The sequence below is a fragment of the Mytilus trossulus genome, chromosome 9 (genome assembly GCF_036588685.1).
Source record: "Mytilus trossulus isolate FHL-02 chromosome 9, PNRI_Mtr1.1.1.hap1, whole genome shotgun sequence".
NCBI lineage: Eukaryota > Metazoa > Mollusca > Bivalvia > Mytilida > Mytilidae > Mytilus > Mytilus trossulus.
This window is the reverse complement of record NC_086381.1, coordinates 12,158,573-12,177,360: the sequence shown is the minus strand read 5'-3', so window position 1 is coordinate 12,177,360 and position 18,788 is coordinate 12,158,573. Positions and strand designations below refer to the sequence as shown.

The following is an 18,788-nucleotide window of genomic DNA, read 5'->3' as shown; positions in this document are numbered from 1 at the left end:
CTGCATGCATAAGAGCCAGCTTGTCAAGAAAAGAAGAGAGCGAACATATGAAAAAAATTGAAATAATTTTTTCGTATCGTGTTTTGCTTATATCAGACACATATAACACATATATGTCTGTATATATATATATATAAAAGAAGATGTGGTATGATTGCCAATGAGACCACGCTCCACAAGAGAGTTAAATGGCACAGAAACTAACAACTATAGGTCAACAATGAGCAAAGCCCATATCGCATAGTCAGCTCTGTTTATATACAAACATACTGAAATAAGTTGTTTTTTTTACTGCATGTACATTTGGTTAAGGTAAAAGAACATAATTATACCAGGTTAAAATTTTGACAGAGGACGAATTGTACAAGGAACTATATTGACGTCAATGTATATCTGTCGTTTCATTGTACTAGCATGTGAAAAGTTGTCTATTGTAAGAAATATACACGAAACTGCCTGGTGAACAATACCGTTATATACCCTCTAATATAATTCTAATATCGGGGTTCAAACTTACAACTTTAGTGTTGACAGGATAATTAACACTCCTCAGACCACACGACCACCAAAGGATGAATCAAAAGAAGATGGCAATGATATATTTGAAATAAAGTTCATTAAAATATGATTAAAGCAAATATTTGATTCGTTTTATCATTTGACAACGAACATTTGCGTTGTTATTGTGCATGCAAAGTAATGAATTAATACGTTTTCAGGGTTTCCCTGATTTTAGACCACCTGAAAATGTTCTTGAAGCTCTAAGCAATGCTGCCATCGGAAACAATCACATGATTAATCACTACACACGAGCTTATGTAAGTCATATCAGGAGAATTTATCCAAAATTGTGAAAAATTTAGGCACATCAAGGGGAAGGTTGTACCATCGATAAATTGATTATTTCTACATGATAGTTCTATACATTGCACTTATTATGGAATCTTTTATGCAAGTCAGTAACTCGGATTTCTCCCACATGTCTAGTAGCTTTGGTAATTTACATTGTAAATCATACCCGTTTTTACCGGCCTGAAGTACGTCCATTATTCATAGTTCATTATTCATTATTCAATAATGAATAATGAAATAGTTCATTATTCACTATTCAATATTGAAAAATGAATAATGAATAATGAAATGGTTTATGTTTCATTATTCAAATTGAAGCGGTGAATAGTGAAAAAAATATAAAAAAATTTGACCGTGACACTATAGCTATATTTTGATTCGCAATGACCATAAGAGGGTTTACGGACGACCTAAATGCCACAATATGCATAAAAATAAGGAAATATAAAAAAGAAGATGTGGTATTATTGTCAATGAGACGTAAATCCACAAAAGACCAAAATGACACAGACATCATCAACTATAGCTCACCGTACAGCCTACAACAATGAGCAAAGCCCATACCACATAGTCAGCTATAAAAGGCCCAAATAAGACAATGTAAAACAATTTAAACAAGACAACTAACGGCCTTATTTATTTTAAAAAATGAACGAAAAACAAATATGTAGCACATAGACAAACGACAACCACTAAATTACAGACTCCTGACTTGGGACAGACACATACATTAATAACTCGACGGGGTTAATCATTTTAGCCAATTTTGAATAATGAAATGGATATTTTGAATAATGGAATGGACTGCTGCGACCCTTTAGCCCCTAATTATAGATAAACCTTATACCTCATTCAAAAGCTTATTACGAGAGGAACAAAATGTATATAGTCAACATGTTCCGCAACGCATATTAGAGGACTCAAATGTCGAAATACGCGTGAAAGTTAAGAAATAGCCAATTATGAATAATGAAATGGATATTTTGAATAAAGGAATGGACTGCTGTGACCCTTAAGCCCCTAATTATAGATAAAACTTATACCTCATTCGAAAGCTTATTATGAGAGGAACAAAATGTATATAGTCAACATGTTCCGCAACGCATATTAGAGAACTTAAATGTCGAAATACGCGTAAAAGTTAAGAAATAGCCAATTTTGAATAATGAAATGGATATTTTGAATAAAGGAATGGACTGCTGCGACCCTTTAGCCCCTAATTATTGATAAACTTTATACCCCATTCGAAAGCTTATATCGATAGGAACAAAATGTATATAGTCGACATGTTCCGCAACGCATATTAGAGAACTTAAATGTCGAAATACGCATGAAAGTTAAGAAATAGTCAATTTTGAATAATGAAATGGATATTTTGAATAATGGAATGGACTGCTGCGACCTTTTAGCCACTAATTATAGATAAACTGTATACCTCATTCGATAGGGTATAACAAGAGGAACAAAATGTATATAGTCAATATGTTCCGCAACGCATATTAAAGGACTTAAATGTCGAAATACGCGTGAAAATTAAGAAATAGCCAATTTTGAATAATAAAATGGATATTTTGAATAATGGAATGGACTGCTGCGACCTTTTAGCCACTAATTATAGATAATATTTATACCTCATTCTAAAGCTTATAATGCGAGAAACAAAATGTATATAGTCAACATGTTCCGCGACGCATATTAGAGGACTTAAATGTCGAAATACGCGTGAAAATTAAAAAATAGCCAATTTTGAATAATGAAATGGATATTTTGAATAATGGAATGGACTGCCGCGACCTTTTATCCCCTCATTATAGATAAACTTTATACCTTATTCGAAAGCTTATAACGAGAGGAACAAAATGTTTATAGTCAACATGTTCCGCAACGCATATTAGAGGACTTAAATGTCGAATAAGCGTGAAAATTAAGAAATAGCCAATTTTGAATAATGAAATGAATATTTTGAATAATGGAATGGACTGCCGGACCTTTTAGCCCCTAATTATAGATAAACTTTATACCTCATTCGAAAGCTTATAAGAAGAGGAACAAAACATATATAGTCAACATGTTCTGCAACGAATATTAGAGGACTTAAATGTCGAAATACGCGTGAAAGTTAAGAAATAGCCAATTTTGAATAATGAAATGGATATTTTGAATAATGGAATGGACTGCCGCGACCTTTTGGACACTAATTATAGATAATCTTCATACCTCATTCGAAAGCTTATAACGAGAGGAACAAAATGTATATAGTCAACATGTTCCGCAACGCATATTAGAGGACTTAAATGTCGAAATACGCATGAAAATTAAGAAATAGCCAATTTTGAATAATGAAATGGATATTTTGAATAATGGAATGGACTGCCGCGACCTTTTGGACACTAATTATAGATAATCTTCATACCTCATTCGAAAGCTTATAACGAGAGGAACAAAATATATATAGTCAACATGTTCCGCAACACATATTAGAGGACTTAAATGTCGAAATACGCGTTAAAAATTAAGAAATAGCCAATTTTTAATAATGAAATGGATATTTTGAATAATGGAATGGACTGCCGCGATCTTTGAGCCCCTCATTATAGATAAACTTTATACCTCACTCGATAGCGTATAACAAGAGGAACAAAATATATATAGTCAACATGTTCCGCGACGCATATTAGAGGACTTAAATGTCGAAATACGCGTGAAAATTAAGAAATAGCCAATTTGGAATAATGAAATGGTTATTTTGAATAATGGAATGGACTGCTGCGACCCTTTAGCCCCTAATTATAGATAAACTTTATACATAATTTCGAAAGCTTATAACGAGAGGAACAAAATGTATATAGTCAACATGTTCCGCAACGCATATTAGAGGACTTAAATGTCGAAATACGCTTGAAAGTAAAGATATAGCCAATTTTGAATAATGAAATGGATATTTTGAATAATGGAATGGACTGCCGCGACCTTTTAGCACCTCATTATAGATAAACTTTATACCTCATTCGAAAGCTTACAACGAGAGGAACAAACTGTATATAGTCAACATGTTCCGCAACGCATATTAGAGGAATTAAATGTCGAAATACGCATTAAAATTAAGAAACAGACAATTTTGAATAATGAAATTGATATTTTGAATAATGAAATGGACTGCCGCGACGTTTTAGCCACTAATTATAGATAAACTGTATACCTCATTCGATAGGGTATAACAAGAGGAACAAAATGTATATAGTCAATATGTTCCGCAACGCATATTAGAGGACTTAAATGTCGAAATACGCGTGAAAATTAAGAAATAGCCAATTTTGAATAATAAAATGGATATTTTGAATAATGGAATGGACTGCTGCGACCTTTTAGCCACTAATTATAGATAATATTTATACCTCATTCGAAAGCTTATAATGCGACAAACAAAATGTATATAGTCAACATGTTCCGCAACGCATATTAGAGGACTTAAATGTCGAAATACGCGTGAAAATTAAGAAATAGCCAATTTTGAATAATAAAATGGATATTTTGAATAATGGAATGGACTGCTGCGACCTTTTAGCCACTAATTATAGATAATATTTATACCTCATTCGAAAGCTTATAATGCGAGGAACAAAATGTATATAGTCAACATGTTCCGCAACGCATATTAGAGGACTTAAATGTCGAAATACGCGTGAAAATTAAAAAATAGCCAATTTTGAATAATGAAATGGATATTTTGAATAATGGAATGGACTGCCGCGACCTTTTATCCCCTCATTATAGATAAACTTTATACCTAATTCGAAAGCTTATAACGAGAGGAACAAAATGTATATAGTCAACATGTTCCGCAACGCATATTAGAGGACTTAAATGTCGAATAAGCGTGAAAATTAAGAAATAGCCAATTTTGAATAATGAAATGAATATTTTGAATAATGGAATGGACTGCCGGACCTTTTAGCCCCTAATTATAGATAAACTTTATACCTCATTTGAAAGCTTATAAGAAGAGGAACAAAACATATATAGTCAACATGTTCTGCAACGAATATTAGAGGACTTAAATGTCGAAATACGCGTTAAAGTTAAGAAATAGCCAATTTTGAATAATGAAATGGATATTTTGAATAATGGAATGGACTGCCGCGACCTTTTGGACACTAATTATAGATAATCTTCATACCTCATTCGAAAGCTTATAACGAGAGGAACAAAATGTATATAGTCAACATGTTCCGCAACGCATATTAGAGGACTTAAATGTCGAAATACGCATGAAAATTAAGAAATAGCCAATTTTGAATAATGAAATGGATATTTTGAATAATGGAATGGACTGCCGCGACCTTTTGGACACTAATTATAGATAATCTTCATACCTCATTCGAAAGCTTATAACGAGAGGAACAAAATATATATAGTCAACATGTTCCGCAACACATATTAGAGGACTTAAATGTCGAAATACGCGTTAAAAATTAAGAAATAGCCAATTTTTAATAATGAAATGGATATTTTGAATAATGGAATGGACTGCCGCGATCTTTTAGCCCCTCATTATAGATAAACTTTATAACTCACTCGATAGCGTATAACAAGAGGAACAAAATATATATATTCAACATGTTCCGCGACGCATATTAGAGGACTTAAATGTCGAAATACGCGTGAAAATTAAGAAATAGCCAATTTGGAATAATGAAATGGATATTTTGAATAATGGAATGGACTGCTGCGACCCTTTAGCCCCTAATTATAGATAAACTTTATACATAATTTCGAAAGCTTATAACGAGAGGAACAAAATGTATATAGTCAAAATGTTCCGCAACGCATATTAGAGGACTTAAATGTCGAAATACGCTTGAAAGTAAAGATATAGCCAATTTTGAATAATGAAATGGATATTTTGAATAATGGAATGGACTGCCGCGACCTTTTAGCACCTCATTATAGATAAACTTTATACCTCATTCGAAAGCTTACAACGAGAGGAACAAACTGTATATAGTCAACATGTTCCGCAACGCATATTAGAGGAATTAAATGTCGAAATACGCATTAAAATTAAGAAACAGACAATTTTGAATAATGAAATTGATATTTTGAATAATGGAATGGACTGCCGCGACCTTTTAGCCACTAATTATAGATAAACTGTATACCTCATTCGATAGGGTATAACAAGAGGAACAAAATGTATATAGTCAATATGTTCCGCAACGCATATTAGAGGACTTAAATGTCGAAATACGCGTGAAAATTAAGAAATAGCCAATTTTGAATAATAAAATGGATATTTTGAATAATGAAATGGACTGCTGCGACCTTTTAGCCACTAATTATAGATAATATTTATACCTCATTCGAAAGCTTATAATGCGAGAAACAAAATGTATATAGTCAACATGTTCCGCAACGCATATTAGAGGACTTAAATGTCGAAATACGCATGAAAATTAAGAAATAGCCAATTTTGAATAATGAAATGGATATTTTGAATAATGGAATGGACTGCCGCGACCTTTTGGACACTAATTATAGATAATCTTCATACCTCATTCGAAAGCTTATAACGAGAGGAACAAAATATATATAGTCAACATGTTCCGCAACACATATTAGAGGACTTAAATGTCGAAATACGCGTTAAAAATTAAGAAATAGCCAATTTTTAATAATGAAATGGATATTTTGAATAATGGAATGGACTTCCGCGATCTTTTAGCCCCTCATTATAGATAAACTTTATACCTCACTCGATAGCGTATAACAAGAGGAACAAAATATATATAGTCAACATGTTCCGCGACGCATATTAGAGGACTTAAATGTCGAAATACGCGTGAAAATTAAGAAATAGCCAATTTGGAATAATGAAATGGATATTTTGAATAATGGAATGGACTGCTGCGACCCTTTAGCCCCTAATTATAGATAAACTTTATACATAATTTCGAAAGCTTATAACGAGAGGAACAAAATGTATATAGTCAACATGTTCCGCAACGCATATTAGAGGACTTAAATGTCGAAATACGCTTGAAAGTAAAGATATAGCCAATTTTGAATAATGAAATGGATATTTTGAATAATGGAATGGACTGCCGCGACCTTTTAGCACCTCATTATAGATAAACTTTATACCTCATTCGAAAGCTTACAACGAGAGGAACAAACTGTATATAGTCAACATGTTCCGCAACGCATATTAGAGGAATTAAATGTCGAAATACGCATTAAAATTAAGAAACAGACAATTTTGAATAATGAAATTGATATTTTGAATAATGGAATGGACTGCCGCGACGTTTTAGCCACTAATTATAGATAAACTGTATACCTCATTCAATAGGGTATAACAAGAGGAACAAAATGTATATAGTCAATATGTTCCGCAACGCATATTAGAGGACTTAAATGTCGAAATACGCGTGAAAATTAAGAAATAGCCAATTTTGAATAATAAAATGGATATTTTGAATAATGGAATGGACTGCTGCGACCTTTTAGCCACTAATTATAGATAATATTTATACCTCATTCGAAAGCTTATAATGCGACAAACAAAATGTATATAGTCAACATGTTCCGCAACGCATATTAGAGGACTTAAATGTCGAAATACGCGTGAAAATTAAGAAATAGCCAATTTTGAATAATAAAATGGATATTTTGAATAATGGAATGGACTGCTGCGACCTTTTAGCCACTAATTATAGATAATATTTATACCTCATTCGAAAGCTTATAATGCGAGAAACAAAATGTATATAGTCAACATGTTCCGCAACGCATATTAGAGGACTTAAATGTCGAAATACGCGTGAAAATTAAAAAATAGCCAATTTTGAATAATGAAATGGATATTTTGAATAATGGAATGGACTGCCGCGACCTTTTATCCCCTCATTATAGATAAACTTTATACCTAATTCGAAAGCTTATAACGAGAGGAACAAAATGTATATAGTCAACATGTTCCGCAACGCATATTAGAGGACTTAAATGTCGAATAAGCGTGAAAATTAAGAAATAGCCAATTTTGAATAATGAAATGAATATTTTGAATAATGGAATGGACTGCCGGACCTTTTAGCCCCTAATTATAGATAAACTTTATACCTCATTTGAAAGCTTATAAGAAGAGGAACAAAACATATATAGTCAACATGTTCTGCAACGAATATTAGAGGACTTAAATGTCGAAATACGCGTGAAAGTTAAGAAATAGCCAATTTTGAATAATGAAATGGATATTTTGAATAATGGAATGGACTGCTGCGACCTTTTGGACACTAATTATAGATAATCTTCATACCTCATTCGAAAGCTTATAACGAGAGGAACAAAATGTATATAGTCAACATGTTCCGCAACGCATATTAGAGGATTTAAATGTCGAAATACGCATGAAAATTAAGAAATAGCCAATTTTGAATAATGAAATGGATATTTTGAATAATGGAATGGACTGCCGCGACCTTTTGGACACTAATTATAGATAATCTTCATACCTCATTCGAAAGCTTATAACGAGAGGAACAAAATATATATAGTCAACATGTTCCGCAACACATATTAGAGGACTTAAATGTCGAAATACGCGTTAAAAATTAAGAAATAGCCAATTTTTAATAATGAAATGGATATTTTGAATAATGGAATGGACTGCCGCGATCTTTTAGCCCCTCATTATAGATAAACTTTATAACTCACTCGATAGCGTATAACAAGAGGAACAAAATATATATATTCAACATGTTCCGCGACGCATATTAGAGGACTTAAATGTCGAAATACGCGTGAAAATTAAGAAATAGCCAATTTGGAATAATGAAATGGATATTTTGAATAATGGAATGGACTGCTGCGACCCTTTAGCCCCTAATTATAGAAAAACTTTATACATAATTTCGAAAGCTTATAACGAGAGGAACAAAATGTATATAGTCAACATGTTCCGCAACGCATATTAGAGGACTTAAATGTCGAAATACGCTTGAAAGTAAAGATATAGCCAATTTTGAATAATGAAATGGATATTTTGAATAATGGAATGGACTGCCGCGACCTTTTAGCACCTCATTATAGATAAACTTTATACCTCATTCGAAAGCTTACAACGAGAGGAACAAACTGTATATAGTCAACATGTTCCGCAACGCATATTAGAGGAATTAAATGTCGAAATACGCATTAAAATTAAGAAACAGACAATTTTGAATAATGAAATTGATATTTTGAATAATGGAATGGACTGCCGCGACCTTTTAGCCACTAATTATAGATAAACTGTATACCTCATTCGATAGGGTATAACAAGAGGAACAAAATGTATATAGTCAATATGTTCCGCAAAGCATATTAGAGGACTTAAATGTCGAAATACGCGTGAAAATTAAGAAATAGCCAATTTTGAATAATAAAATGGATATTTTGAATAATGAAATGGACTGCTGCGACCTTTTAGCCACTAATTATAGATAATATTTATACCTCATTCGAAAGCTTATAATGCAAGAAACAAAATGTATATAGTCAACATGTTCCGCAACGCATATTAGAGGACTTAAATGTCGAAATACGCATGAAAATTAAGAAATAGCCAATTTTGAATAATGAAATGGATATTTTGAATAATGGAATGGACTGCCGCGACCTTTTGGACACTAATTATAGATAATCTTCATACCTCATTCGAAAGCTTATAACGAGAGGAACAAAATATATATAGTCAACATGTTCCGCAACACATATTAGAGGACTTAAATGTCGAAATACGCGTTAAAAATTAAGAAATAGCCAATTTTTAATAATGATATGGATATTTTGAATAATGGAATGGACTGCCGCGATCTTTTAGCCCCTCATTATAGATAAACTTTATACCTCACTCGATAGCGTATAACAAGAGGAACAAAATATATATAGTCAACATGTTCCGCGACGCATATTAGAGGACTTAAATGTCGAAATACGCGTGAAAATTAAGAAATAGACAATTTGGAATAATGAAATGGATATTTTGAATAATGGAATCGACTGCTGCGACCCTTTAGCCCCTAATTATAGATAAACTTTATACATAATTTCGAAAGCTTATAACGAGAGGAACAAAATGTATATAGTCAACATGTTCCGCAACGCATATTAGAGGACTTAAATGTCGAAATACGCTTGAAAGTAAAGATATAGCCAATTTTGAATAATGAAATGGATATTTTGAATAATGGAATGGACTGCCGCGACCTTTAAGCACCTCATTATAGATAAACTTTATACCTCATTCGAAAGCTTACAACGAGAGGAACAAACTGTATATAGTCAACATGTTCCGCAACGCATATTAGAGGAATTAAATGTCGAAATACGCATTAAAATTAAGAAACAGACAATTTTGAATAATGAAATTGATATTTTGAATAATGGAATGGACTGCCGCGACCTTTTAGCCACTAATTATAGATAAACTGTATACCTCATTCGATAGGGTATAACAAGAGGAACAAAATGTATATAGTCAATATGTTCCGCAACGCATATTAGAGGACTTAAATGTCGAAATACGCGTGAAAATTAAGAAATAGCCAATTTTGAATAATAAAATGGATATTTTGAATAATGGAATGGACTGCTGCGACCTTTTAGCCACTAATTATAGATAATATTTATACCTCATTCGAAAGCTTATAATGCGTCAAACAAAATGTATATAGTCAACATGTTCTGCAACGCATATTAGAGGACTTAAATGTCGAAATACGCGTGAAAATTAAGAAATAGCCAATTTTGAATAATAAAATGGATATTTTGAATAATGGAATGGACTGCTGCGACCTTTAAGCCACTAATTATAGATAATATTTATACCTCATTCGAAAGCTTATAATGCGAGAAACAAAATGTATATAGTCAACATGTTCCGCAACGCATATTAGAGGACTTAAATGTCGAAATACGCGTGAAAATTAAAAAATAGCCAATTTTGAATAATGAAATGGATATTTTGAATAATGGAATGGACTGCCGCGACCTTTTATCCCCTCATTATAGATAAACTTTATACCTAATTCGAAAGCTTATAACGAGAGGAACAAAATGTATATAGTCAACATGTTCCGCAACGCATATTAGAGGACTTAAATGTCGAATAAGCGTGAAAATTAAGAAATAGCCAATTTTGAATAATGAAATGAATATTTTGAATAATGGAATGGACTGCCGGACCTTTTAGCCCCTAATTATAGATAAACTTTATACCTCATTCGAAAGCTTATAAGAAGAGGAACAAAACATATATAGTCAACATGTTCTGCAACGAATATTAGAGGACTTAAATGTCGAAATACGCGTGAAAGTTAAGAAATAGCCAATTTTGAATAATGAAATGGATATTTTGAATAATGGAATGGACTGCCGCGACCTTTTAGCACCTCATTATAGATAAACTTTATACCTCATTCGAAAGCTTACAACGAGAGGAACAAACTGTATATAGTCAACATGTTCCGCAACGCATATTAGAGGAATTAAATGTCGAAATACGCATTAAAATTAAGAAACAGACAATTTTGAATAATGAAATTGATATTTTGAATAATGGAATGGACTGCCGCGACCTTTTAGCCACTAATTATAGATAAACTGTATACCTCATTCGATAGGGTATAACAAGAGGAACAAAATGTATATAGTCAATATGTTCCGCAACGCATATTAGAGGACTTAAATGTCGAAATACGCGTGAAAATTAAGAAATAGCCAATTTTGAATAATAAAATGGATATTTTGAATAATGAAATGGACTGCTGCGACCTTTTAGCCACTAATTATAGATAATATTTATACCTCATTCGAAAGCTTATAATGCGAGAAACAAAATGTATATAGTCAACATGTTCCGCAAGGCATATAAGAGGACTTAAATGTCGAAATACGCGTTAAAAATTAAGAAATAGCCAATTTTGAATAATGAAATCGATATTTTGAATAATGGAATGGACTGCCGCGACCTTTTAGCCCCTCATTATAGATAAACTTTATACCTAATTCGAAAGCTTATAACGAGAGGAACAAAATGTATATAGTCAACATGTTCCGCAATGCATATTAGAGGACTTAAATGTCGAAATACGTGTGCAAATTAAAAAATAGCCAATTTTGAATAATGAAATGGATATTTTGAATAATGGAATGGACTGCCGCGACCTTTTAGCCACTAATTATAGATAAACTTTATATCTCACTCGATAGGGTATAACAAGATGAACGAAATGTATATGGTCAACATGTTCCGCAACGCATATTAGAGGACTTAAATGTCGAAATACGCGTGAAAGTTAAGAAATAGCCAATTTTGAATAATGAAATGGATATTTTGAATAATGGAATGGACTGCTGCGACCCTTTACCCCTAATTATAGATAAACTTTATACCTCATTCGAAAGCTTATAACAAGAGGAACAAAACGTATATAGTCAACATGTTCCGCAACGCATATTAGAGGACTTAAATGTCGAAAAACGCGTGAAAATTAAGAAATAGCTAATTTTGAATAATGAAATGGATATTTTGAATAATGGAATGGACTGCCGCGACGTTTTAGCCAGTCATTATAGATTAACTTTATACCTCATTCGAAAGCTTATAACGCGAGAAACAAAATGTATATAGTCAACATGTTCCGCAACTCATATTACAGGACTTAAATATCGAAATACGCGTTAAAAATTATAAAATAGCCAATTTTGAATAATGAAATGGATATCTTGAATAATGGAATGGACTGCTGCGACCCTTTATCCCCTAATTAAAGATAAACCTTATACCTCATTTGAAAGCTTATAACAAGAGGAACGAAATGTATATAGTCAACATGTTCTGCAACGCATTTTACAGGACTTAAATGTCGAAATACGCGTTAAAATTACGAAATAGCCAATTCTGAATAATGAAATGGATATTTTGAATAATGGAATGGACTGCTGCGACCCTTTAGCCCCTAATTATAGATAAACTTTATACATAATTCGAAAGCTTATAACGAGAGGAACAAAATGTATATAGTCAACATGTTCCGCAACGCATATAAGAGGACTTAAATGTCGAAATACGCATTTAAAATTAAGAAATAGCCAATTTTGAATAATGAAATGGATATTTTGAATAATGGATTGGACTGCTGCGACCCTTTAACCCATCATTATAGATAAACCTTGTACCTCATTCGAAAGCTTATTTTGAGAGGAACACAATGTTTATAGTCAACAAGTTCCGCAACGCATATTAGAGAAGTAACGAACGACCTAAATATCGAAATACGCTTGAACAATACGAAATAGCTTATGTTGAATAATAGAATGGACTTCTGCAACCCTACAGTCCCTAATAAAGGCAAAATTTATACACCAAATAAAAGCTTATTGATAGAGAAATAGACTGAGTATAAACGATATGTGCTGCAATGACCATTAGAGGGGTTACGGGGGATGTAAATGCCAAAATACGCGTGAAAAATAAGAAACAGTCTATTTTGAATAATGAAATGGATATGTTTAATAATGGAATGGAATGTCGGGACCCTTCAGCCCTTAATTACAGACCTACGTTTTACCTCATTCGGAAGCTTATAAAAAGAGGAACAAATGGTATATAGTCAATTTATTCCGCGCAGTAACAAGGGACAAAAAATCGAAATACGCTTGAACATTTTGAGGGTAATTTCTGCTTGGACTGCACCTAAAAATCCGAAAATTTTGCACGCTCGTTGACGAGGTTAAGAGATTAAAACATTGTTGGTTGGGCTTGAAGGGAAAAAGTGGGGGTTGGGGTCGTGGGAAAATGTAATTTTGTGGAAAAAAAGAAAATACACCAAAACAAATCCACAGATAGAATAAACACAATGGATTGTAAGAATACAAATATGTCTGATCAGAGAGTTAATGGCGCAAGAAGTAGAAATTTTGGAAAATACTGATGAGGAAACCCTCAAATGGCGAGAAGTAGGTCAGGACTCACCCTGGACTGTCAAAGACATTTAAAATATTGACATGAAGTGTTGGTTCGCAAAAGTTATAACCTTGTGCTAGAAAGAGAAAAATATCCGCACTTGGGGATGTGAAAGACTTAACAAGCAGCTGACCACCGTCTGGACAAAGAGAGAGACCGATGGAGCTGTGCAAAAAACTAGAGGCCGCAAAGAGCCTGTATCGCTTACCTTATTCTACTTAGGTTTTTGAAATCATATAAACAAATATAAAATTTGGCTAAAACTAACAACACAACCTCATAAGGAAAGGAACATTCAGGCTATATTTGATTCATTCAATTCAGTGGTTCTCTAGAAGAAGACTTCTGTATGCATTTCACATAGGGTCCTATGTTAAACTAATTCCTCCCATTGGCGGCCATCTTGGATGATGGATCGGCTACAAAGTAACAACACTTGGTTAGCACCTCATGAGGAACATTTATGCCATGTTTGGTTTCATTCCATTCAGTAGTTCTCTAAAAAAAACATTTGTATGCATTTCCTATATGGTCCTATGTGAAACTAAGTCCCTCTCTGGCAGCCATCTTGGATGATGGATTGGCTACAAAGTAACAACACTTGGTCAGCACCTCTTTAGGAAAATTTGTGCCATGTTTGGGTGGTTCTCTAAAAGAAGTCATTTGTATGCATCTTAGATACTGGATCGGCTACAAAGTAACAACACTTGGTCAGCACCTCATAAGGAGTGCCTTGTTTGGTTTCAGTCCATTCAGTGGTTCTCTAAAAGAAGTCATTTGTATGCATTTCCCATAGGGTCCTAAGTTAAACCAAGTCCCCCACTGGCGGCCATCTTGGATGATGGATCGGCTACAGAGTAACAACACTTGGTCAGCACCTCATAAGGAACATTCATGCCATGTTTGGTTTCATTTCATTCAGTGGTTCTCTAAAAGAAGTCATTTGTATGCATTTCCCGTAGAGTCCTATGTTCAACTAAGTCCCCCGCTGGCGGCCATCTTGGATGTTGGATCGGCTACAAAGTAACAACACTTGGTCAGCACCTCATAAGGAAAATTTGTGCCATGTTTGGGTGGTTCTCTAAAAGAAGTCATTTGTATGCATCTTAGATACTGGATCGGCTACAAAGTAACAACACTTGGTCAGCACCTCATAAGGAGTGCCTTGTTTGGTTTCAGTCCATTCAGTGGTTCTCTAAAAGAAGTCATTTGTATGCATTTCCCATAGGGTCCTAAGTTAAACCAAGTCCCCCACTGGCGGCCATCTTGGATGATGGATCGGCTACAGAGTAACAACACTTGGTCAGCACCTCATAAGGAACATTCATGCCATGTTTGGTTTTATTCCATTCAGTGGTTCTCTAGAAGAAGTCATTTGTATGCATTTCCCATAGGGTCCTATGTTAAACTAAGTCCCCCGCTGGCGGCCATCTTGGATGATGTATCAGCTACAAAGTAACAACACACTTGGTCAGCACCTCATAAGGAACATTCATGCCATGTTTGGTTTCATTCCATTCAGTGGTTCTCTAAAAGAAGTCATTTGTATGCATTTCCAATAGGGTCCTATGTTAAACTAAGTCATCCGCTGGCGGCCATCTTGGATGATGGATCGGCTACAAAGTAACAACACTTGGTCAGAACCTCATAAGGAACATTCATTCCATGTTTCGTTTTATTCCATTTAGTGGTTCTCTAGAAGAAGTTCAAAATGTAAAAAGTTAACGATGACGACGGACGACGGACGCCAAATGGTGAGAAAAGCTCACTTAGGTGAGCTAAAAACAGGCGCACAGGGTATGACTACCACGACTTTTATATTTTTAATAAAAATGGTATGATTGGAAGTGTGAGAATATGTTGTTTAGGCCTGAAAATGGGGTTCAAACCATTGAATTGGGGATGGTAGGAAAAACATAAAAGGAGCATTTTGACAGATCCTCGCTGAAACTTGACTTGGGTTTCTGCATCTGATCTTTAAGGTCGTAGTACTTTATGAGTCAAACTCGGCATCATCGATCTGTTCATCATCAGCTAAAGCAGATCTGACACATTGTTCAACCAAGGACTTTTTGGACTGGGCCAAACGCAAAGTATCGTGGTGTTTCTTTTTCTTTTTGGTTACATGCCTAGAAAATAGTGTGGGATCCATTACGGTGATAGCATCCAAGCAAGATAGAAATACCATAGGAAGGGTGGCTTTAACACCTGTGCCGGTCAAAGCTGAACCCAGGGTACTGCTGGTTAACACCAAACTACCCACAGAACAAGCACACAGTGTTACAGGCACAGCTTTGTCCAGACGTACATAGGGGTTAAATGTATTTTGATACCTTCAATTTCTGTATCGAGTTGATTCTACACACATGCGACTATAGTCGCCGGTACCCAGAATCTAAATCGTTCATCTATTTTATAAGAGCATACCGAGGAGGGGAATGTTTTTGATGAGGCTGTTAGCATCCAAATATAAGATCGTGGAATTGCTGACCACGCTTCAAGTAAAGTCCAGTCCGATAGGTAATCCGGGCGTTTGAAGATTTGAGGTAGAGATCGTTGACACTGGGATTCACTGCGCAAACGCATCCACCACGCTACAGGTACAATTCAGACCTTAAGGCCTTGTTGACGGCTTCACCACCCAAACCGCTCAAGGTTCCAACACCCAAGGCTGGTAGCATGGTCTTTTGCTATCATGGGGAGTGCCCTTATTTCCAGCCCTGTCAACATGGGTAGATATCCACCTACTTGTTGCGTTTACCTTCATTTGGGTGGTACTCAGCTTCCGATTCATTCCACCAGTACCTTTTTGGGTAATCTTTTGAACCTTTAGAGAGGTGAGCCAGCTTTGCATGGGACAAACGAATGCAGACTTGGCAGTCCGTTGTAGAAGAAAAGAGGGACGAAAAATACCAAAGGGACAGTCAAACTCATAAATCTAAAACAAACTGACAACGCCATGGCTAAAAATGAAAAAGACAAATAGAAAAACAATAGTACACATGACACAACATAGAAAACTAAAGAATAAACAACACGAACCCCACCAAAAACTAGGGGTGATCCGGACGGGTAAGCAGATCCTGCTCCATAAGACAAGATACTTGTATCTACGTTGGCCATTCTTTTTATGAAGCAAAGTAATACCAACTCTTTTCATTTGTCTTTTAGTTTAAAATTAGGAATAATTGTGTAAAGAGTAGAAAAGTCAAATGTTTTAATACTGTTACACGATGAAAGAGAGTTAGATTGTATGTACTAGTACCCTAAAAGATCTTTGGAATTTTTAAGTATCCACATCTGATTCACGCCACCTCTAGAATAGGCAGTTTCACAATGACTTTGAAGCCCGTATTTGACTGCTGATAAAATAGATGTTAATAATTTAGAAAGGGGTTTCGTGGAGCACTTGGAAGACCCAGCAATATACCGTTGTTTGTAAAGACACTTATGTAGTTTAGGTATCCAATACAGTGATGGAAGATCCAGTTCTTCATCTTTGGTTGAAATACCAAAGGAACAAAGAACAGACCTATGATTATCCAGGATTTCCTCTTTGGCAAGTGTCGTGAGGGTATATGTTGAGTTTCCAAGTGAATTGTCTATACCTAATTCGTTTATCAAGCATTTAATGTAATGACTTTTACAGACAAAAACGATGTTATTTGGGGCTTTGTCTGCGGGGACATCAACATATTTATCATGGAGGTCGGATAGGTGTTTAGCAACATTTGTGTCTTTGAAGATTGACGTAGCATGGGCATTGATGGACCCATTCAGTTTCTTAATTCTGATTCGTGATAAGTCATTTATTCATAACTATCGATCGATTTGCCTACCGTCTTAGTCGTTGAGATATGTTTGCATGCGATTGCTGGTTTGCAAGATCACTGGTAAGTATACTAGTTTCTTGGGGGTTTGAATGATTTTTATACCAGGACCGTCTGCGGGAAAAAACTGTAAATGGAAGACTGCTGTAATACCATTTACATAACTTATATGGTTGATATAGTACGGCGGCTTTGTGAAAATTTGGGCACATACTGCTACAAACATGAAATTTGTCACAGACCTTACTAAACTATTTCTCTTTTATTTCGGATAGTGAGGCATTTGAAAAAAATGTCTCATTTCCGGAAAAATTCAAAATGGCGGACATCATACCTTAATTAGCCCAATACCGAAGGCTAGTATCTGAATAGACGTTATGAACATGCTACTATCATGAAATTTGGTGCAAACATTTGTTATGTACTCCTTTGGATATATGATTAGACGTCTTCAAAAACCCTACTTCCCGTAAAAGCCGACATGGTGGACGTTGTACTAAAATAAGCTTACTTTTAGGGAGGGTAATTGAAATGTATTTTAAACTATTGCTACTATCAATATATTGAGCAGGAACCTTTCTTTGCTGCTTGTCATGGATACAATGTATAAGACATATTTTTTTAAAACCCTACTTCCGGATATATCCAATATGGCGGACATAGAAATATTGTATTTCATTTTAATATTTAACTTTTTTCCCAATGTAAAAAAATGTTTTTTTAGCTGGTCATTAAATTTTTAGCTTTAAGTTATCCTCAAAACCAATAATTTTATTCAGTTTTATATGTTTAAATACAAAGTTAACACTTCCGGGAAAAAAACAACAATATGGCTTAAATTACAAAGATGAGTACTCGATCCATATCTTTGATGAAGAGTTTTGAATAGATTGATTCCAAATTGACAAGGATCGTGGTATTTTTTCTTACATCTATAATGTACAAGCTCCTGATCAGATGAAGAGGCCTCACAAAGAGTTGTCCAAAAGGGTTCGCATGGATCATATTTTCCCTTCGCCATTCATAAGCGTCTTGACTAGTTAGCATAGAAACAAATACAAAGTTTGTTACTCATTCGCACCCGCCGTGGTGTAATGCAC

At 34.4% G+C, this 18,788-nt stretch overlaps 1 protein-coding gene across 1 annotated transcript in view; it reads left to right on the top strand.

Moving 5' to 3' along the window:
* The first annotated feature begins 689 nt into the window (after positions 1-689).
* Positions 690-18,788, top strand: part of LOC134684302 (kynurenine--oxoglutarate transaminase 3-like) — a 63,689-nt gene continuing 45,590 nt past the window's right edge. Inside the window, exon 1 of the mRNA XM_063543588.1 lies at positions 690-818. Coding sequence (XP_063399658.1) covers positions 690-818 — 129 coding nt within the window. The remainder of the gene's footprint in view (positions 819-18,788) is intronic.